This window comes from Theobroma cacao, chromosome 6 (genome assembly GCF_053813885.1).
Source record: "Theobroma cacao isolate CCN51 chromosome 6, ASM5381388v1, whole genome shotgun sequence".
In the NCBI taxonomy this organism is placed as follows: Eukaryota; Viridiplantae; Streptophyta; class Magnoliopsida; order Malvales; family Malvaceae; genus Theobroma; species Theobroma cacao.
In genome coordinates this window covers 27,250,199-27,269,513 of record NC_142644.1, presented here as the reverse complement: position 1 = coordinate 27,269,513, position 19,315 = coordinate 27,250,199, and the positions used below count along the sequence as shown (strand labels likewise).

The 19,315-nt window shown below is 33.7% G+C and overlaps 3 protein-coding genes across 5 annotated transcripts; 2 read left to right on the top strand and 1 right to left on the bottom strand.

Annotated features, from left to right (window-relative positions):
* The first annotated feature begins 1,258 nt into the window (after positions 1-1,258).
* Positions 1,259-1,889, top strand: LOC148762242 (galactosyltransferase family protein). Its single transcript, XM_088807703.1, has one exon. The coding sequence runs from the start codon at positions 1,374-1,376 to the stop codon at positions 1,647-1,649; it is 276 nt and encodes a 91-aa protein (XP_088663829.1). The 5' UTR covers positions 1,259-1,373; the 3' UTR covers positions 1,650-1,889.
* Positions 1,890-2,278: 389 nt separating this feature from the next.
* Positions 2,279-8,331, bottom strand: RH1 (RNA helicase 1). The gene is made up of 9 exons (XM_007024943.3): positions 8,148-8,331; positions 7,730-7,964; positions 7,142-7,396; positions 6,390-6,544; positions 5,489-5,666; positions 4,767-4,954; positions 3,734-3,938; positions 3,401-3,506; positions 2,279-2,874 (listed from the first exon to the last, which is right to left on the bottom strand). The coding sequence occupies exons 1-9, from the start codon at positions 8,258-8,260 to the stop codon at positions 2,762-2,764; spliced, it is 1,548 nt and encodes a 515-aa protein (XP_007025005.3). The 5' UTR covers positions 8,261-8,331; the 3' UTR covers positions 2,279-2,761.
* Positions 8,332-12,187: 3,856 nt separating this feature from the next.
* On the top strand, positions 12,188-19,047 carry CIPK23 (CBL-interacting protein kinase 23). Of its 3 annotated transcripts, none has more exons than XR_001928333.2 (15): positions 12,188-13,040; positions 14,067-14,129; positions 14,330-14,401; positions 14,541-14,648; positions 14,745-14,825; positions 15,155-15,208; positions 15,295-15,420; positions 15,933-16,022; positions 16,204-16,323; positions 16,410-16,535; positions 16,992-17,108; positions 17,565-17,621; positions 17,724-17,820; positions 18,094-18,172; positions 18,731-19,047. XR_001928333.2 is itself a non-coding variant. In XM_007024937.3 (15 exons), the coding sequence occupies exons 1-15, from the start codon at positions 12,861-12,863 to the stop codon at positions 18,760-18,762; spliced, it is 1,380 nt and encodes a 459-aa protein (XP_007024999.3). In that variant the 5' UTR covers positions 12,202-12,860; the 3' UTR covers positions 18,763-19,047. The 3 variants fall into 3 exon arrangements, 2 of the variants coding, with proteins under 2 accessions (XP_007025002.3, XP_007024999.3); XM_007024937.3 differs by having other exon boundaries at positions 12,202-13,040; positions 17,746-17,820; XM_007024940.3 differs by lacking the exon at positions 14,330-14,401 and having other exon boundaries at positions 12,200-13,040; positions 17,746-17,820.
* Positions 19,048-19,315: the final 268 nt, after the last annotated feature.

Here is a 19,315-nt window from a genome sequence, read left to right as displayed (position 1 = left end):
TTTTATTTATTTAACAAAATATATTCAATTTCTAAGTTCACATGCATTTACTCGTTAATTTTAAAATATTCAAATTCGAATCCAATTAAAATTTAAATATTCATACTTTATCCAAGCTTGATTAAAAATAAACACATAATACTCGAACCCAAATCCAAATTCAAAACAAAAAATTATTTTAAAATTATTTATATTTATTATTATTGCCAATTAAATTAGTAAGTTAAAATTTAAAATCACTTGTAGAACACTTAATCTATTTTAATATGTACTATATTAATTTTAAGTAATTTTGTAAATAAAAAAATAATAAATAAAATTAAAATTTAAATATTAAAAAATATTATTTATAATCGAGTTTGAACAGTGAGTATCATAAAATCATCATTCAAACCTATGACAAATAATAATTTTACTATCCAAACTCTATTTGAATCCGATTGTAAAATACTCTAATTTTATTTAATATATCAAATAGAGTAAACTACTCGATTATAAAATACTTATTATCATCCCTAGTTGGGTTTTAAGCAGCATTTTGTGTTTTGAACATGTAATGTATTGGATTTTTCTTAATGTTGCTTCTTGTTCCTTCTTTCTCTTCGTTTCGTGTGCCGTCATTCATATATATATATATATATGAGTCTTTTTTTTAAATTAAGTAATAGAATTGGTATTGAAGAATTAAGTGTTTTTTTGCGTATAGAGAAACATACACGTAACGCAAAATATATGATCGAGATCTCTTCAATGATGCATGCCGGTGAGTTTCCAGCCAACCGTAATGGACCCTTCCTTGAATAGCCATGCAAAGATTTTCAAGAAATTTCATTTGTCTATATCAACCTCGGACAAAGCCAGTTCGTCCTTCCTTCTTTGTTCACCCCACAAATGCAAGGGGGCAAGTTAGGACCTGTCCATCAATGTTCAATGGAGAAAAATCAACTGACAGATGGCACACGACCTGTTGATGCCGGTTGAGCGCAGAAAAGTGTAACTTTGGAAGCTGTCGATCCCAACAAATTCCATATCCGTAGAGATAATCTCAGTTTTCCATCCAGGCTTTGACACATGAAGGGGAAAGGTCCCACACTGTAGTTATCTCTTGGAGCTTGTGTTGGAAACATCATCCATCAGACTTTTTGCACATCAATATCAATAGTAAGTGGCGGCACTAGGAGTTAAATTTGATCAAGTGCCATTGACTAGGACCACTGACTCAATTTAAGCCTGACCATGCTATTATAAATCTCACCCGTACCTTTGAGCTCCTGCACATCCAAAACCAAAGGTGTTTCTTTCTCCTATTAACTCCAGCTCCCTCTTTGGGGTTTCCATGCTTCAGCTTTCTCCTTCTTCCTGCGCTACTAGACATGGCCAATTCGCGTCTCACGAGGTTCGTTATGGAGGTTGCTCCACCTCAGTTTGTTACTGTCATGAGGCACAGAACAAGAAAGATGTTGGACACCATCAGTGAAGAGGATAGAGATGGTAGCAACAATGATTCTCTTTCTCCTACTTCCAGGAGCTCACCAACCTCAGTCCCTGTCGGTGCTATGGCTGCTGCTTCTTCCTCCGCCACTGCTGTGACGGCAAACTCCAAGTATTTTCTCAAAGGAATGTCGAGTTTTGCAATTTTCAACGACTAGAATGACTTGCTTTTGGTTTATTGAAGATGCATCGATGTTCTCCAGTTTTCTTTGTTTTTTCCTTTCTTCAACTAACAGAGTCCGGGAGATTGGCCTGATGACCAAGACTTTGCTGAGACTTTTGTAGGTCTGCCTGTACGTACTTGGTAATGTAACCAATGTTATGATGGGCTGTGTAAGACTCTAGCGTTTTAAAGAGTCGGACATTTTCATGAATAAAAACGTTAAGTTGGTACATTAGCCTCGATACTAGACTTCATCATCTTGAACCAGTGAGTTGTGCAGATTCAGTTGTCCTGAATTCTTAATGCCTAACAATTCAATAAAAAGTTTCCATGTCCACCGGTGGAACCAGCTAAGAAGGCATCAAGCCTGGAATCGAAATCATAATCCTTGAGATATGGAGAACCAGCTCGGTGAACAGTAATTACATGCATGCACACAGGCAGTTCATGTCCTGATGGACTTCTTTGTGTGATTTCAGAGAAGGTCCCAAACCCAAGGCATAAATATACAGATTCCTTAAGATATGGGGAATCTAACCAAGCACCACCCGACATGGATGACTCTAAACATGTAACCAGTATTCTACATTCTAATGATTGCATTATATGAATTGAAAAAGCATGTTTTAACTAAGACAGGATGAATCAGTTTCGACTTCTTCAGCATGTTCTCAATATAATCAATGACCATAACTCTAGAATATCTGTACCGGAGTTATCTCATGGTTTCAGTCCATTCAGTGACTATAAGTTGAAATACAATTCGGTATAACAGTATTCCATATAACTGCATGAACATGACTGAACTTTGTTAGCAGCATGAACTTCCCTGAGCTCTCAAAATTTCGTCCTTTTTGCACCAGATTTAGATCTGTGTAATAGTTCTGCTTTCAGCTTTTGGTCTGCAAAAGTGTCACCCAGCTTCCATACACCAAACTAGGGTCTTGGAAAAAGTAATCTGAGCTTATCAGCAAAAGTTGCCAGTAAGATGCCCATGCACTCAAGCATGAGAATATGAAATTTTGGCTTCATGTCAAGCAATGCCCCTTTCCATCTAGAAAATTGATCTATGTTGTAACAAAAACTTCTTGCCTCAGCAGCAATAGATCATCCCTTCTGATGGTCTGTTTTTTTGCTCTTGCTCAGTCTTGAAAACTTGGAACCAATTTTCCTCTTCCTAGACGCTTCTGATTCGACTGTCTCTTTCAGTTTTCCTAGGGCTGATGCATTAAAAACAATGAAAAGCCTCAGTAACCCTATTTCAAATTTATATTGTGCATAAGGGGATAACTAGGTGTATTGTCCGACCAACAGTATATCCTTTCACTAAAATGGAAAGCTAAAGCTTCTATAAGACAGTTCATACTTGAAATCATTTTTGCATTTGATCAAGATAAGAAACAAATTTGCTATAATTTCTCCTCACTCCCTTCCATCTATAACAAGTGAAACAGCATTGGAAAATATACAAGGAGAGAAACGTGTAAACGGCCAATCAAATAATCAGGATCAAAAAATTCATTAACTTTTGGAACATGAAGCCATACCTAACCTCTGAAAAGTTGGTCCCAAGGTATCCCTCCCCCCTCCCCAACCCAAAACAAAAGGAAAATTAATGAGGCAAATGATTGGAAAAAGGAGGCTAGGAACTGTGTGGGATTAATCCAAAGATCTTATAGAAGTCTGAACACTTGCAGAATATTATTAGCGGCTTGGCCATGGATAAGTAAAGAGCTAAGAAGTTACCAGAGCTATATGCAGCATGCAGTGACTCAATTGAACTTGAAGGAACAGAGTAATGAGGAACGGAGGCATTGTCCGCTTTCCCTAACATCTTCTTGAAACGTTTTACCTGAAACAAGTAAAAGAATAAAAAAAAATCCACAACCATGTCACGGGTCAACTTTTATAATAAGAAAATGAAGACTCTTTGTTTTACATGTTTCAAATTGTATAAATATTTGTCTTACTGAATAGGGACCCAAAAAAATTATAATGACAAGAAGGATGGAACAAAAATTCTATCCACACGTTGACATATAATGTTCATGGTCGGAATCAATCAATATGTGCACATACCTCATGTTTATGGAGCAATGTGAAGCAACGCCCAGCTTGACCTGCTCTAGCAGTCCGACCAGCTCGATGAATATAGGTCTTTATATATGGAGGCATATCATAATTAATGACATTTCTCACCCCTTCAACATCCATTCCACGAGTCATTGCATCAGAGGATACAAGTACTTGCACCTTCCCTTCCCGGAATGCCTTCAATGTCTTGCTGCAGCACAAAGTTTCATTTCATTAAAAGTCATAAAGAATATTTACAATCAACTCACAGACATTATAGTCAATTTTATCAATTAGGAAATAGAGTTCAAATATAAAACACTACAAATTTTCAGCAGATGTGGTAGCCAGAAAAGGAAAAATGCAGAAAAAGGGATACAGGGATAAACCATTTCTTGTTTCGCTAAAAATCATGGGAGGAAAGCAATTTGTGAGGATCAATGTTCTTTATGAATCCACCAAAACCGTTAGTCAGAAAATTGTCAAACAAAAAAGGGGAAAGGAATTTTTTCAAGAGAAGCGAATATATACATTACACCATTGCATCTATCATATTCCTTTTCTCCCTCTCAAGCAAATAAAGAAAAACAGAGTTAGTTCTCATTTCCTTTACCATCTCTGTTCTATCCCAAAGACCTGTCCTTTTGTTCCATTCAGTTTCCATCATTTTATCCCCCTTTGTTATATCACTTGATCCATTTGATATTCAACTAAAATCAAGAAGCTCAATAAGAAAGATTAACAAAAATTTTTCCATTCAATCAAAGGTTACACTAGCACTAAAACCTGCAGAAAGATTACTGTGAATTTTTACAAGAATTACATTAGTGAAGCTCAATCAATTGGAGTTCTTTAGCACTTAAGATGACACAAAATTATTTAGTTTCGTAAAACAATTCTCAAATGTCTTCAAAGAAGAATTGTCAATGGGCTGCAAATGGCTCATTCAAGCAGAGACAATTGTTTATTTATGAAGATGAGAAATAGAAACCAGTGCTGAGCATGAACATAAATTGGGTGAAAATAATCCAGGCATTACCTTCTTACAGATTGATGCTGAAGGCCTGAATACTCTTTAATTTTTATACTTAAATCACCAAAAAGGTTTAGCAGCGTACAAAGGCGATGAGTTGACTCGGTGGATGAGGTGAAAACAATGCACTTCTCTTCTCCTAATTCTTGTAGAAGGGCAACCAAATACAGTGGCCTTACATTTGAGTCACATATCTGTAGAATATATATATAGAAATTTAATACAATAAAAAAGAAAAGGAAAGCATCTAGTGCATTAGAAACTAAATTCACAAGCTTCGAAATTAGCACCAGAATGGGATTTGACATTATTGAATTGACTGAAATTTTCCTTTCAAGATTCATGAAGTATAGTTATGACTTAAGCCAACAAGGCCTCTTAATTTCAAAATATTTCAAGTACTCTATAATTCTGTGTACATGTATAGTATTTGAGAATTCACAGGGAGAAAAAGTCCACTCTGATTTTACATAAACTGCTAAAACATGAAAAAATATCCTGACATTTGACAACAAAACCGATGGAGAAATTTAAGTGAGCTTTTGGACAAAAGAAAATATTAAGACTCTCAACTTTTTTGTTGAAAGTAACTTAAAACCCCATATTTTCAAATAAGTATGAACATAATGAAGGAAGCTTGTGAACATTGGAGCTCAAGAGGTTGAAATACCAACAGACTCACACAGACCAAAGTATATATATTCACCAGAAGGGTTATTATAGCATACAAGTTTGTACGATTCCAATTTTTCAGGGAGCTGGTAACGCCTTTTCCCTGTTGTCATCAGCAAAGGGTGATGCAGACTAAGCTGAGCAAGCTTGCTTGGATCTTGTGTTAATGTGGCAGATAAAACCATCTTCACAAGCCTAGGGTAAGATTTACCCTTGAACCCCCTTTCCACGCCACTGCATCAAATATGTAATGATATCATGATGATGCTGGATTTCATAAAATATGGTTCTCTTACTCTTTCAAACAGAATCAAATAACTTGAGAAAATATCCTAAATTTAAGGGTCAGAAAACTTTCAATAATTGTCAAGGAACTCAGTTACCAGTCCCAACAGTTCCAGAGATACCAGTGGAGGTGGTTTCAAGCATTTATAGCAGTTATAATATCAATATCCAGAGAGTAAACTATTTTAAGCTGTTTTTTTTTAAAGCTATTTTAAGCAGTTTTACTTTGTATTTTTTAAAAATTATATATAATTAAAGAAAAAAAATGATGACTTGATATCACGACATGCTATTTGCCATTTTGCTTTTGCTTAGTGCTACATCTTTTAAAGAAAAAATGGGAAAATCACTCCTCAAATAGGAGAAAGCGAAATTTTTTTAAAGAAAGAAAAAGCTAATACAAACATGCCTAACAGCATAAGACTATCTTAAAAACATTCCATCTTGCGGGAAAGCTAGTTCCAGTAAATACACGAGCACGCGTGTACGCACGCATATGTACACATGCCATATGCATGTAAATGTGTCTGCACAAAAATGTATTTCTGATAGATAGGAACTGATTATCAAAAGTGAAACTAAGTTCAGACTTCAGACCATTTTATACCGATGCTTATTGCTGAAGTTCAAAGCATAGCTTAAGAAAAAGACCATAACAAGCATAGAACTTACAATCTCCTTATGGTTTTTAAGGAACCAAATGTAGATGAAAGAAAAGAATCTGCATAAGGAAAGAGGCTTTCATCATTAGATTGAGTCAACTGAAGCACAGTTGGTAGCCAAGACTGGTATGCTTCCCTGAGCAGCCGATCTGTTTCATCAACTACCTGGAACAATTTATCCATCAGCACCATGTTTAACCACAAAAACAATTGACTCAAAACCAAAGAATCATAAAATAGCCTTCTTTTTCCTTCATAAACAGAAGTCATTATTTTAACAGCTATATCTGACACCCCAAATTAGGAGTCACACTTATAATTAATGAAAAAGTTAAAGAGAAGGTTAATTAAACCATAAAGTACTATGCATAGCTAGGATAGCAATGTTACAAGTGTGTTCTTTAATATCTTTAAAAAATTGTGAAACTGTCAAAGGCATGGTCCAGAAACCAGAATCCAGGTCAGTGAACAAACAGTTCCAGGTGTTTGTAGCATAACAGAAAAACTTATCCAGAACTAATCACCCAAATTGATGTCAGTACGAAATTAAGATAGGATTTGTAACATTCCTAGCCAAAGCTTGACAAGCACAGTGAAACTCTCAGACAGTCAGGTTTCCAGTAAAATGTTTCAATCCCATGAACAATCTTTAGCGCAAACATTAAATTTCAAATTTCAAACATTCTAAAAATATCATTGGAAATTAATAGTAGTCAGGCCCCAACAGTGGTTAGAATGCATACACGCAGTCCACTTACTTACAAGATAATGGAGATGCTCAAGCGTAAATCCCTTAGTGGAGTTGATATGGTCCATAAGCCTTCCTGGAGTTGCCACCAATATATCCACTGAACTTTGCAATTCGTATGCAAGATCTTCTGGGTCATAACAGATGCCTGCCTCAAGCTTAGGCCTCTTAATAAGCTCCGATATTTCATCAGCAATTGAAGATTGACCCACTGCTAAACCAACAGACAAGCCTACTGCAGGAGCAATGGATGCAAAAACATCCTTAACCTGAACAAAAGGAATCAAAAACAAGCATTGTAACCTGTCATAACAGTTAGGCACAATAGCAAAGTACCTAAAAAATAGGAGGAGACAAATGACCAAAAAAATAGCATAATGGACAGTTTCAGGTCATTATACTGAGATTTAGAAGAGGAATTTTTTTTTTTATTAATTTTAACACCAGGTTGCTTTCTCTTTGAATAGCTCAACAAATTGTTTCTTGAATAAATCAGAATTCACCAGGTTGCTTAATAAAGTCAGTTATTCCTCTCATTCGCTTGACAGAGAAAAATAGCACAAACAAAGTGCGAATTGTTATACAGGAGAAAAGGCAATTACCTGCAGCGCCAAATCACGTGTTGGTAACACTACCAAAGCCCTTAAACATTTAACAGCACGAGTCGACAGCGTTTGCACTATGGGCAAAGCATAGGCTAAGGTCTTCCCACTTCCTGTTGGTGAATTTATGCAGAGATCTCGCTCGAAAGCACCAGGCCCTATTGTCTCTTGCCACACTGCAACTTGCACTGGGAATAGTGAAGAGATACCCATATTCTCCAAAGCGACCTCCAACCTTACTCAAAAGAAATCGGATAATCAAACTCGTCAGTCTTCAAAATATATTTCAATATTAAGTGAAATTGTCAACGATCCTACGAAAAATTCTGCAATGCAAGCTGAGGCTGTGAGAATAAAATGAAATTTAAAAAATACAGTTAAAAGGATGAAAAAAAAAAAGAACTTCCTATGAAAGTACCTGTGGTCAAGACAAGGGACAAGACTGAGAGGGCAATCTTCAAAGAGACTCACATCAATTGGGTTTCTCATCCATGGAAGAATTGGCACACTCTTTTCCTTCACTTCCTCCATTTCTTTCTCTTTTTTATTTTTTTATTTTTTTCAACTCAAGCTTGAATCATCAAAACCAAAAAAAAAAAAAGAAAGAAAAGCCTAAAACCCTAATTCAGAACCAGGGTTTAAGACAGAGAAGAAAGAAGAAGATATAGTACTGGGCCTGGCTCAACTCAATACTATTGGGCCACCATCTGGGCCTGACCCATTCAAATTTATTTAGTTTAAAACCGTGAAAAGTAATTAATTTTTTTTTAGATAATAATGATCGGTTAAATGGTAAATGTATATTTTTTAAAAAAAAATTAAATCTCTTTTCCCGAAATTTTTTTTAAAAATGTTGATTAATCTTGAAACAGGAAATCAGGGATTAGAAGTTTTGTTGAGTAGGCCAACCAACTATATAGAATTATTCCATTGCATGAACAAGATCTATAATAGCACAACACGTAGCAATAAGTTTCGCTTAATGTCAAGTTCATGAATGTTCACGGTAGAGCAAGAACTCAACGGTTCGTATAGATAATGTGGGACCAAAATGTACTATCCATTTCAAAATGCCTCATCATAGTCACTAATAATTTATAATTTTATTTATTTTCTTAGTCTTTATAACCACTAATCTTATATAATTACGTGTTATATCAAAATTCTTCTCTTTTTTTTTTTCCTTTTGGATAAGTCAAAAACTCTCGTTCGATAGTTGCCGGAAATGTGCTTTACGTATTTAGGCTTAATTTTAATTCTAATTTATTGCTTGTGTGATGACGCACAACGCAACGGCAGCTAGGCTTGAAACTAACGTCACGGGCAGGTTTATTTGTTTGTTTTCGTCTGATTACACGGCTGTCTATAATGTTATGATTATATAATTAATCATTCGGATGACAATCATGACATTTGTCATGGCCATAGTGCCCTGTTTGGCCGTGCTATTATGCTTTCAGGTTCATGTGAACGCATCATGGAACACAACAAGTAGCTTTAACACGTAAATGGCATCTGATTTTCTTTCTTTTTTTTTTCCCTTAATTTACCCTTTGATATAGCTTAATCCCAATGTTTAGTTTTTTTAGCATAATGTTCAAAAAAAAAATCTTTTAATAAGTTTTTTTATTAAATCAAATTTTCATACTTTTATTTTGAATAAAATAAAATTTTATAATTAATGACTAATTAATTATTATTAATTAAAATATCAACTGTCATTAATGCTCATATCACACTAACGTGAAAGTTGAAAAATATCATGATCATGTTATTACGTCACATCAATATATCGTATTAGTATTCATTATGACATGTTAATGTCACTTAATATAAAATAATAAGTAATATTTTAATTAAATAAAAATAAAAATATATGAAGTTGATTGAACTCGATAAAAAAATTTATTTTAAATTTTAAAATATTTTATAATTTTTTTAAATATTATACCAAGTTTTTTTTTCAGTAATGGATAAGCCAATGGTTTTTAACTTTTAATTAATTCGTCAACTTTATATTTTTTAGCCTATAATTATAAACTTAAAATAGTCATAGAGTTGGTATTGACTACTCCAACCTCTTTGAAAATGGATATACTAAAATAGGATTATTTCTTGAACCAAATGCAATTTAAGAAAATAATAAGAATAGGAACGGTCGAATGTTGTGCGCAAAAGTTTCTCCAACAAATTAAACCATTTTTCTTTGTAATAACTGCTTAAAATTTCACAATTTAATGAATTATGAGTTTTGCATAACATTTGAACATGTTTTATACCTAACATATAGTGCTCTCCCATCGCATTATAAAAAAAATCTATATAAGGGATCAAAATAAAATTTTGTACATATAATAAAAAATTATTTATTAAAAAAAAACAAAGTAGAAGTAAAAATAACATAAAAAAATGTGAAATTTAATACGTCTTTTAATGAATAAAAAAAATTTAACTTCAAACGTTATAATTTGTATTTGATATTAAAAAAATAAATAAGAAAATAAAAGTCTTAATATTAAAAATATAAATCAAAGTGTAAGTAGTAATTTTTTAACATAGGATCTGGGATCTGGCCCAAAAGGTAATATGATATTAGTTGTTGATGCATTATTAACACTTCATTTTGTTGTGTTATATCCTAACCTTGTCCTATCTATCAAGTCATGTTAAGGCACTCGTAGTTGTGATATATGGGGCAGGTGTCTACTGCTTTGTTTATTAAGTTGTAGTTATATCATCCTTTGCAAATCAAATTGTTTGTTTTATTCCATGCAGATTACATTATATTACTTGTTTGAAGCGAGAGGGAGATTAATAAAAAAAAAAGAAAGAAAGAGAGAGATATATTTTTTTCTTGTAAAATGTCAAAAGTATATGACTTAATTCATATGTTACTGGTCGAAATTTAAATATAATTTTATACAATTTTGTGAGATCCGTGACACACAACTTATAACAATTAACAACCCTTCCAAATGGTCCGAAAGAACCAAAACAACTTCAAATATATAATGAAAAATGAATTATGCCTAAAAAACGTGTATGACCAATGTATTAAAAGGTAAAACTCCCATGATAATTTATTTTTTATTAATATTATGTTTAGAAAATTTCCGCTCAAGAGTCTTTATCATGGAAGTTCAAAGAGGCCTTTTGTTGATTAAATTTTGTTTCGAGATTATTCTGCGAGGTTACTTTTAGTTTTATATGAATGAATAGCTCAAATCATCCACCACCAACCATATATTATTCTTTTGGGACCATTAACTTTTAATTTTTTTTGTACAAAGTTTTCAAACCCAAGTCTATATGGAACGCTGACTGTTCATTCTATTAATATATTAAAAAAAAAAACCTTAAAAAGCAGCAAAGACAAAACGGATCTAACATCTTTATGGGTTAAATGCCGGTAATTTGGGTGGAAGATCCAAAGGCGCACTTATTCAACACCGACGGTAATCGTGCGACCGCCACTGAAAGTCGAAAGCCGTTGACTACTGTGCCAAACCAATAACCCCGCATTATTTCAAGCTTACAACAACCCACACAATGCACAAAGCATAAACCTGCTTATTGGTACTATGAATCTTGGCCTAATGCCCACTTTAGATCCTCTGATTCCGGGTACCTAATAGCATTAGAGCAATCATGATGTTCCTCCGGAGAAGGAAATTCCTACCAACCCTTATGCTTCATAATTCATACTTTATTATACTTGAAAATAATATCTTATTTTTGGATAGTATATCCATTTTATTTTATTTTTGAAGAATTTTTTATTTTAAAACAATAATACTTAAGTAAAATATTATATATATACACACATACTTGTGTATATATATATATATTATTTTCTTAAAATATATAGTAACGAATTGACATTTTATTATATGTTTTAATATGGTGTTAAAAATCTTAATTTCATTAACAAATGAATTAGTAAATCAAATTGTTGTGATTTAGGGTTTCTATTGATACATTTTAAAGATATTTAATATTAAATAAGAAAAAAAAAGTGCTACGTATATTTTATTTATAAAAAACATCACAATATAATTATAATGACAATTAGATGTTCAAATCTTCGATTTAATGATAAATATATCTATTTATTGACACAAAGAAGATTCAAATCATCTTAAAAAAACTAAAATTTTCAAAATAAATGAAGAATATGGTAATTGGTCACATTTTTTTCTTCTTTCTACCTCTTTACGGTGGGTCAACAGTCAATACCAAACATAAAGAATATTCTGAAGAATAACTTACAACAAAATTGAATAGTATATGGTAGAATTGTAACTGTCAACTTTAAATTCTTAATATATATTTGGTTGCTATTTAAAGAAAAAGGGAAACCTAATGTATTTGGCCAAAAAATTGGAAACTCTATAAGTTGCAATGGTGTTCCTGTAAGCAGAGGATCACCTCTCCTCCTGGTCCAATAATTACCCAAATATTAAAACCGCCAAAACATTAAAAACTCTTCTCTCACCAGTGATAAAGTCCAAAAAAAAAAAAAAGTCGTCAAGTTAATCTCCCAGTAACCTGCATTGTTATAGTACTGAGTTTATTATTTTCTCAAGAAAACCTCCATAGATCTGCGTTCCAGATTCGATTTCTCCAATCTAGTCGCCCTTGAATTTCGTGCAAATCAAAATCCTCGGAAAAGGAAAAAAGAGTTTAAAGTACTATGATTAAATTGCCCTTTTCATCAATCTTGTCCACGTGAAATTTGCTCAGAAATCCCTCAGCATCACTACGTGCCTTTCTCAAACCGATTTCTCCTCCGTTGATTTCTTCGACTTCATGGGTTCCATGTCTGATCCCATGGCCACCGCTTCTGCTTTCTCTCTCTCCAACATTTTCCCCGTCATCGTCGAGCTTTAAATTATTTTCCCGTTTTAAGCTTGGTAAACGGGAATTGATTTTCTTGAATTCCATTTATTTTTTGAGGAAAAAACGAAGAAAAAATGAGGGTGGCTAAGTCTCAGGTATGGCAACCATGCAAGAAGAAGAGGTCTTTGATTAACAGCAAGCTTTAGAAGAAACAGAAAGAAATAGAGGACATTTTTGGGAAAAAAAGGGAAAATAAATTTAAGAGAAATAAAAAGGATTCGCAGAGAAAGTGATGGCAGCTCGCACGAGTGCAGGGACCAGGACACGTGTGGGGAAGTACGAGCTAGGGAGGACGTTGGGGGAAGGAACATTCGCAAAGGTGAAGTTTGCGAGGAATATAGAGACCGAGCAGAATGTAGCAATCAAGATTCTTGACAAAGAGAAAGTTTTGAAGCATAAGATGATTGGCCAGGTACTCGTATTGTTTTCCAGTAAATCTCTTTTGAAAAAGTGAATATTACTACTACTAATTAACTGTTGATTTGATTTGTAAAGTTTTCTTGATACTGAATCCTAATTCTATGTTAATTGGAATTCTTCTCATAACGATTAACTGGTTGATTTCCATTTAATTTAACTAATTCCTGATTGTTAGTTACTCGAATAATTTTTCTGGTCTTTTTGTTGTTGATTAATCAGGGTGCGAACCATGAATTGACTTTGAAATTCAATTTGCTTCACAGTTTCTTATCTTTACTATTTTGTTTGGTTTTGTTTTCTTGTGACTCAATAAAGAATTGTGAGAATATGATGATTTAGTGATTGTTTGGGGTGAAAAACAGAGTATTAAGGACTAGAGAGCAACAGAGTTTTTATGTCCAAAAAAGTAGAGTCAACTTAATTTGTCAATAAGAAATAATCGTAATAGTTTCTCATTTGACTAATTTTGGTCCTGCACAGTGTTTTTTAGAATAAAAAGATGATTCAGTGTTCAAAATTTGCAATTTGTCTAGGTTTCATGGGGAATAGGAATTAGCTTGTAGAAGAAGGTAGAAGTCAACCTAATAAGTCAATGGTAGACAATTGGTTTTTCTACGGGGTTCCATCCCCCTCCAGTTTGGCAGAAATTATACACGTTTATTTGTGTTTGACTTAATTCTGAAATCAAATGTTCTAAATCGAATTTAACTTATCCGACCGTCTCTCATTTGGTTACACCATATCTGACCTAGAAAGAAATTATTCTCCGAAATAGTAATAAACAGAAAATAATGATAATTTTTTCCTTAAAAAATTTTATGTCTGGACTTTTAACAAACTTTCTTTTTTGAACTGTTACTACACCGCTTGAATTTTCTCCTTATTCACTGCTGACACTTAGATGCCATGCAAATTATATCCTTACTTTCAGAATTTTTTTTTTTTTGTTTTTCCTGAATCTCATTTCTGTTTTACCTTGTGCATGCTACATTGTATTTATTCTCTTTCTCCTTTGCAGATTAAACGTGAAATTTCAACAATGAAACTAATTAGACACCCAAATGTCATCCATATGTATGAGGTTTGTCACGAAGTTTCTCTTGTATATCTTAGTCTAGTTATTTTGTTAATCTCCATGCATTTCTTCCTTGTATCTTTTAGTTGTTCCCTTTGGAATCTAGCTGGCATTTTGTCAGAAAAGGATTCCATTTGGCTTTATAACCATTATTAGTATGGTATGTCTATGCTTCTTGGTAACTTCTAGCAGTATTCTTGGTGTAGGTGATGGCTAGCAAGACGAAAATATACATTGTTTTGGAATTTGTGACTGGTGGTGAACTTTTTGACAAAATTGTAAGATAGCAGTAGTAAAAACTTTGTGTTTTACTGTTGGCAAAGTATAAGTGCTATGAGGAATCAAATCTCAGTTGTTCATCAGTGTTTGATAACTGTTATTAATCTGGCATTTGTCCTGGTTTTGTTCGTGAGCCAGGCTAGCAGAGGGCGGTTAAAGGAAGATGAAGCTAGAAAGTATTTTCAGCAGCTTATTAATGCTGTAGATTACTGCCATAGCAGAGGTGTTTACCATCGAGACCTGAAGGTGTGGGATATATTTTGTGTTCATTAATCCTTTTCCTATAACAGTTAAATATGTAAATTTCTTTGATATATCATGGCTGTGTTTTGTAATTTACAGCCAGAGAATTTGCTGCTGGATGCTAATGGAGTTCTTAAAATTTCAGATTTTGGTTTGAGTGCTTTACCTCAGCAAGTTCGAGTGAGTGTGCTGTCTTAATATCTTACTATAATATTTCCCCCAAGATCTTATATTCATTATGGATTACTTCTGTGGCTGCTTGCTCTGTGTTGTCTTGTACTATCACTTTACTTTTTCACTTGAGTGAAGGATGACATGGTGCCCACTTTGCATGTGCACAGTTTTAGTCTTGCTTGGACACTTGAATTTTGTGGGTAGCAAAAGAAGATGGCAGAACCTAGAAGCATATTTTATTTGGTTTTCCTTACTGGATGGCTTTTTGTCATGCAGCTTTTTGTAATATACTGATAAAACAATTCAAAACTGAATATGTTGTCCTTTTGATATAGGAGGATGGGTTACTTCACACAACTTGTGGAACACCAAATTATGTTGCACCAGAGGTACATCTGTTTTTATTGCAAACACGATTCCTTTTCTTTATGATCCATTAGCTTTTCTTTATTGTCTATGTGCTCTTACTTTTCAGGTGATCAACAATAAAGGCTATGATGGAGCTAGGGCAGATCTTTGGTCATGTGGTGTGATACTCTTTGTCTTAATGGCTGGTTACTTGCCTTTTGAGGACTCCAATTTGACGGCTTTATATAAAAAGGTGCTTCTTCTCTTTTTTTTGTCTCTCAAAGTTCTTTTTCCTTCTACTTCAAAAGCAAACAATTTTGCTGAATAAATATGTGTTATTAAGTCATCATTGACATAAATCAATCAAAGAATGAAATGGTATCATATTCTGGACATAATTTATTCCTGATAAATATTGATTTGGATTTTATTGTTAGCCAGTCACCATTTCCTCAATCAGTATTTGTTGTTTTAAAGAATAAATTAAAACACTAAATGTCTTTGTTATTAGTGGTTGCTGGCTTGGAAAATTATTGCTTTTGGCATTAAGTTAGCTATAACTCATAGCCAGGTAGGACAATACATTGGAGATATCAATAAGAAAAGTTCATGTGCACACAAATAAGACAGAAAAACAGAAGCCTGTCATATTTGTATCTGCATACAGCAATGCTGTCATGCTGCTGATAAATTAACTTGCAATTAAGCTTTAGTTGTTTCTTCTATGTTTAAAATGCTTTCTCTGAAGTATTTTCCTGATTGCAGATATTTAAAGCCGACTTCAATTGTCCTCCATGGTTCTCCTCAAGTGCAAAGAAATTAATCAAGAGAATCCTAGACCCTAATCCATTGACAGTAAGTTCTTGTCTCTTCCCCTTCATCCATGGTTTCTTTCTTTCTACCTGTTTCAAAGATTTTTTGGTTTTCTGGTGGTATTTTTTGAATTGATTTTGTCCCAAAGATTGCTGTCCTTGATGTTCTCTTTAAGTTGTTTTTGGATATCATTTTCACTCTTTATTACTTGTGATTATACCAGAGGATAACAATTCCTGAGATTATTGAGAATGAGTGGTTTAAGAAAGGATATATTCCACCTAGGTTTGAGCAAGCTGATGTTAGTCTTGATGATGTGGATGTCATTTTCAATGAATCAGGGGTAAGAGTTGTGTTTTTCACATATGGAACACAGTTTTGTGGTGTCGATGCAATGAGATGAGTCTTTTTACATGATTTTGGTAACAGGATACTCAAAACCTTGTTGTTGAACGGCGAGAAGAAGGGCCTAGAGTACCTGCTACTATGAATGCATTTGAACTTATCTCTACATCTCAGGGTCTCAACCTCAGTAGTCTGTTTGAGAAGCAAATGGTATGTTAACCAATCATATCTTACTTAGTTGTAATATATTATATGCAAAATAAATAAAAAACCCTTGAGAATCCAACAATTTGATTCATCCAATGAAGTGGAAGCCCTTTGGTTGCAAAGTCACAGAAAGATATCACTCAGATAATTTTCTTGAACTAAGGAGTTAGCCCATAAATTATTTTAGCCATTTTAAAGCATGCAATAGATAATTCGTGTGTTCCATTATCTACTGGTCCTTTTTTGCTGCAATTAAAAATTTAGTTCTTGAGAATGCAGCCTGGTTGAATATTAACTAAAAAAAAAAATGTTTAGACTATCTGTCAAATCTGATGGGACATGTTATGTTATTATTACATAGTTTGACCAAGAATGGGTACCTCTTGGATATTATTTGTTATCTTACTCAAAATACGTAACCTTGAAAGATAAGGTGGCTGCAATTTCCTCTGATTACAGGGACTTGTTAAACGGGAAACAAGATTCACTTCCAAATGTCCTGCTAATGAGATAATCTCAAAAATAGAGGAAGCTGCAATGCCCTTGGGTTTTGATGTGAAGAAAAATAACTACAAGGTTTAATCTCTTTCTTGTGTTGTGACTGCTTTTGATCTTCTTAAGAAATTTAGATGGATGAATTTGCTTTTATTGTTTATGTGAAAAAACTTTCCATTTTTCATGCTTACTTATCATGATATTTTATTATTTGTTAATTACTGTATCACCTGTTCCATGAAGCAGTGGTCTATATTTTAAAGTGCTAGATTCAATTTTGATTAATGCTTGTTTACCAACTTCATTTGGTAAAGGTTGTTTTGGTATCAAGTTCTTGCTAATAGAACTGGAGTATTGGATATCTGCATTAAGCACTTGAATAGTTCCATGTCTCTGAGGCTTGTTGGCTGAAATAGGAAGATTAATATGTACTTCGATTGAGATGATATATAATCTCTTTGACTACAAATCAGTAATCAAATGTTAAATTATTTTCTCATTTCTGATGAATCATTTTTTCTTTTTTGCCCATCTCAGATGAAGCTTCTAGGAGAAAAAACTGGACGTAAGGGTCATTTGGCTGTTACAACGGAGGTACCTCTCTTTCAGCCTTTATCTTTTGAGCATAATTTCCGTTTGCTTCACTAAAAGTTGTTTGGACGTGGTTATTGATGATCTGGTCCATAACCCCCCCAGCCATGCCTCTTTCCCATTTCAGATTTTTCAGGTGGCTCCTTCACTTTGCATGGTTGAACTTCGAAAGTCTGGCGGAGATACCCTGGAATTTCACAAGGTATCAGACCTGATGTTAGTGTGGCTGTGTTGTTTACTTATTAAAATGCTTCCTCATTTAATAGATATTCTAGGCCTCTTTACTGTTAATATAGTAGATAGTCTCATTTAGTCATTTGCTGATAACCACGGTCATTTTATCATGTAAAGTCATGCAAAAAGCATCTCAATTTGGTGTTCCATGGTTTGAAGTTGACCTGAGTTTTTTTCCCTTTCTTTTTACCTCTGGCTTTATAGGACCTTGAATTTACACTCTGCTTTCTTCAATTTACAGTTCTACAATAATCTCTCTACTGGGCTAAAAGATATTGTTTGGAAAACAGCAGAGGAAGGAAAAGTGGAAGAAAAGGATGGTTAGTATATCATACCAGTTAGTTAAGTGTTTAATTGAAATGTCAATTACCTAACCTCCTATGCTTTTAGTTTAATGGAGAATCTAAATCGAACATATATTCATACTAGGGCAGCAGCAGGACTGAAAGTTAAAGTTGTTGTCTGTGTGAGCTAACTGGAATCTCCTTCTCCTTATTTGGGGAAAATATGTTGTGTTTTCATCTGATCCCTTCAGCCTTCACCCTTTTGGAAAATATTTGAAGTGTGTGTATATATGAACTTATCGTGCATGACTTAATAGTGTGTCAGTATTTAGCAGTTTGGAAATGTTATATTCTGTTGGAATGATGAACAAGTGAAATTAAACTAAATTACATCAACTTTCCGATATGTAGCGTAGGTTGCTCTCATGCTCTGGGTTCTATTATAATTTATTTATTTACATTAAAGAAATGTGAGAAATTAGAAAGCCAGTTTCTTAGTTGTCAAAAAATTTTCATTCCTAGCATCTACTAGGGACAATAATTTGACTCTTCCATCTTTGGGTTTCTTTCATGGTATTCCTACAATGATTGCAGGAGCTGCTGCTGGTTCTGCTCCATCGCGATGACTGGCTTTTTCCACAATGCGCATTGGTCAGTTCTCTTGGGCGAACCTCAGATACTGGTTACTCAAAGGAATGTTCATCTTGTTTCCAATGGTTGTAACTTTACTGTGTAAAATACTCTATACATGTGCCAGCTTTATGTCTGTCTCTGCTGGATGCTGTGATCCAGAAAGAACTTATTTACCTTATTGCTCTGCTGTTTTGAGAACTTAATTGTACCAATCACTTGAATTTATGAATAAATAAAACGGGAAAAAGAAAAAAGAAAAATAGTGTTTGGGATTGAAACGTGTTGCTTTTATTTCTTTCTTCCTATATAATAAGGCAAAATTGGAGACAAGTCCTTTTAACAGGCAAGTGACCAAGTTTTGACTCCAAAAATCTGAAGTAAATATATGTAAAGCTTTGAAAGGAAAGTTAATTAGTAACAAAAATTAGAGACTATTTAAGTGGATTTTCCACTCGTAATCTTTTTCCTAATTTGCTTTATAACTTGATGGGCTTAAAGAAGCGAGAGCTGGGAGGCCCAAATACTGAGAAAAGAGCCCGGCCCATA

Bases quoted from the DNA above. Each gene is read 5' to 3' on its own strand.
- LOC148762242 (XM_088807703.1), top strand. From the start codon at position 1,374: ATGGCCAATTCGCGTCTCACGAGGTTCGTTATGGAGGTTGCTCCACCT.
- RH1 (XM_007024943.3), bottom strand. From the start codon at position 8,260: ATGGAGGAAGTGAAGGAAAAGAGTGTGCCAATTCTTCCATGGATGAGA. The intron at 6,545-7,141 runs GTAAGTAAGTGG...AAATTGTTCCAG, and splicing joins TTGAGCATCTCCATTATCTT to GTAGTTGATGAAACAGATCG. The intron at 5,667-6,389 runs GTAAGTTCTATG...TATTTGATGCAG, and splicing joins TTAAAAACCATAAGGAGATT to TGGCGTGGAAAGGGGGTTCA.
- CIPK23 (XM_007024937.3), top strand. From the start codon at position 12,861: ATGGCAGCTCGCACGAGTGCAGGGACCAGGACACGTGTGGGGAAGTAC. The intron at 14,649-14,744 runs GTGTGGGATATA...TGTAATTTACAG, and splicing joins TTTACCATCGAGACCTGAAG to CCAGAGAATTTGCTGCTGGA. The intron at 15,421-15,932 runs GTGCTTCTTCTC...TCCTGATTGCAG, and splicing joins TGACGGCTTTATATAAAAAG to ATATTTAAAGCCGACTTCAA.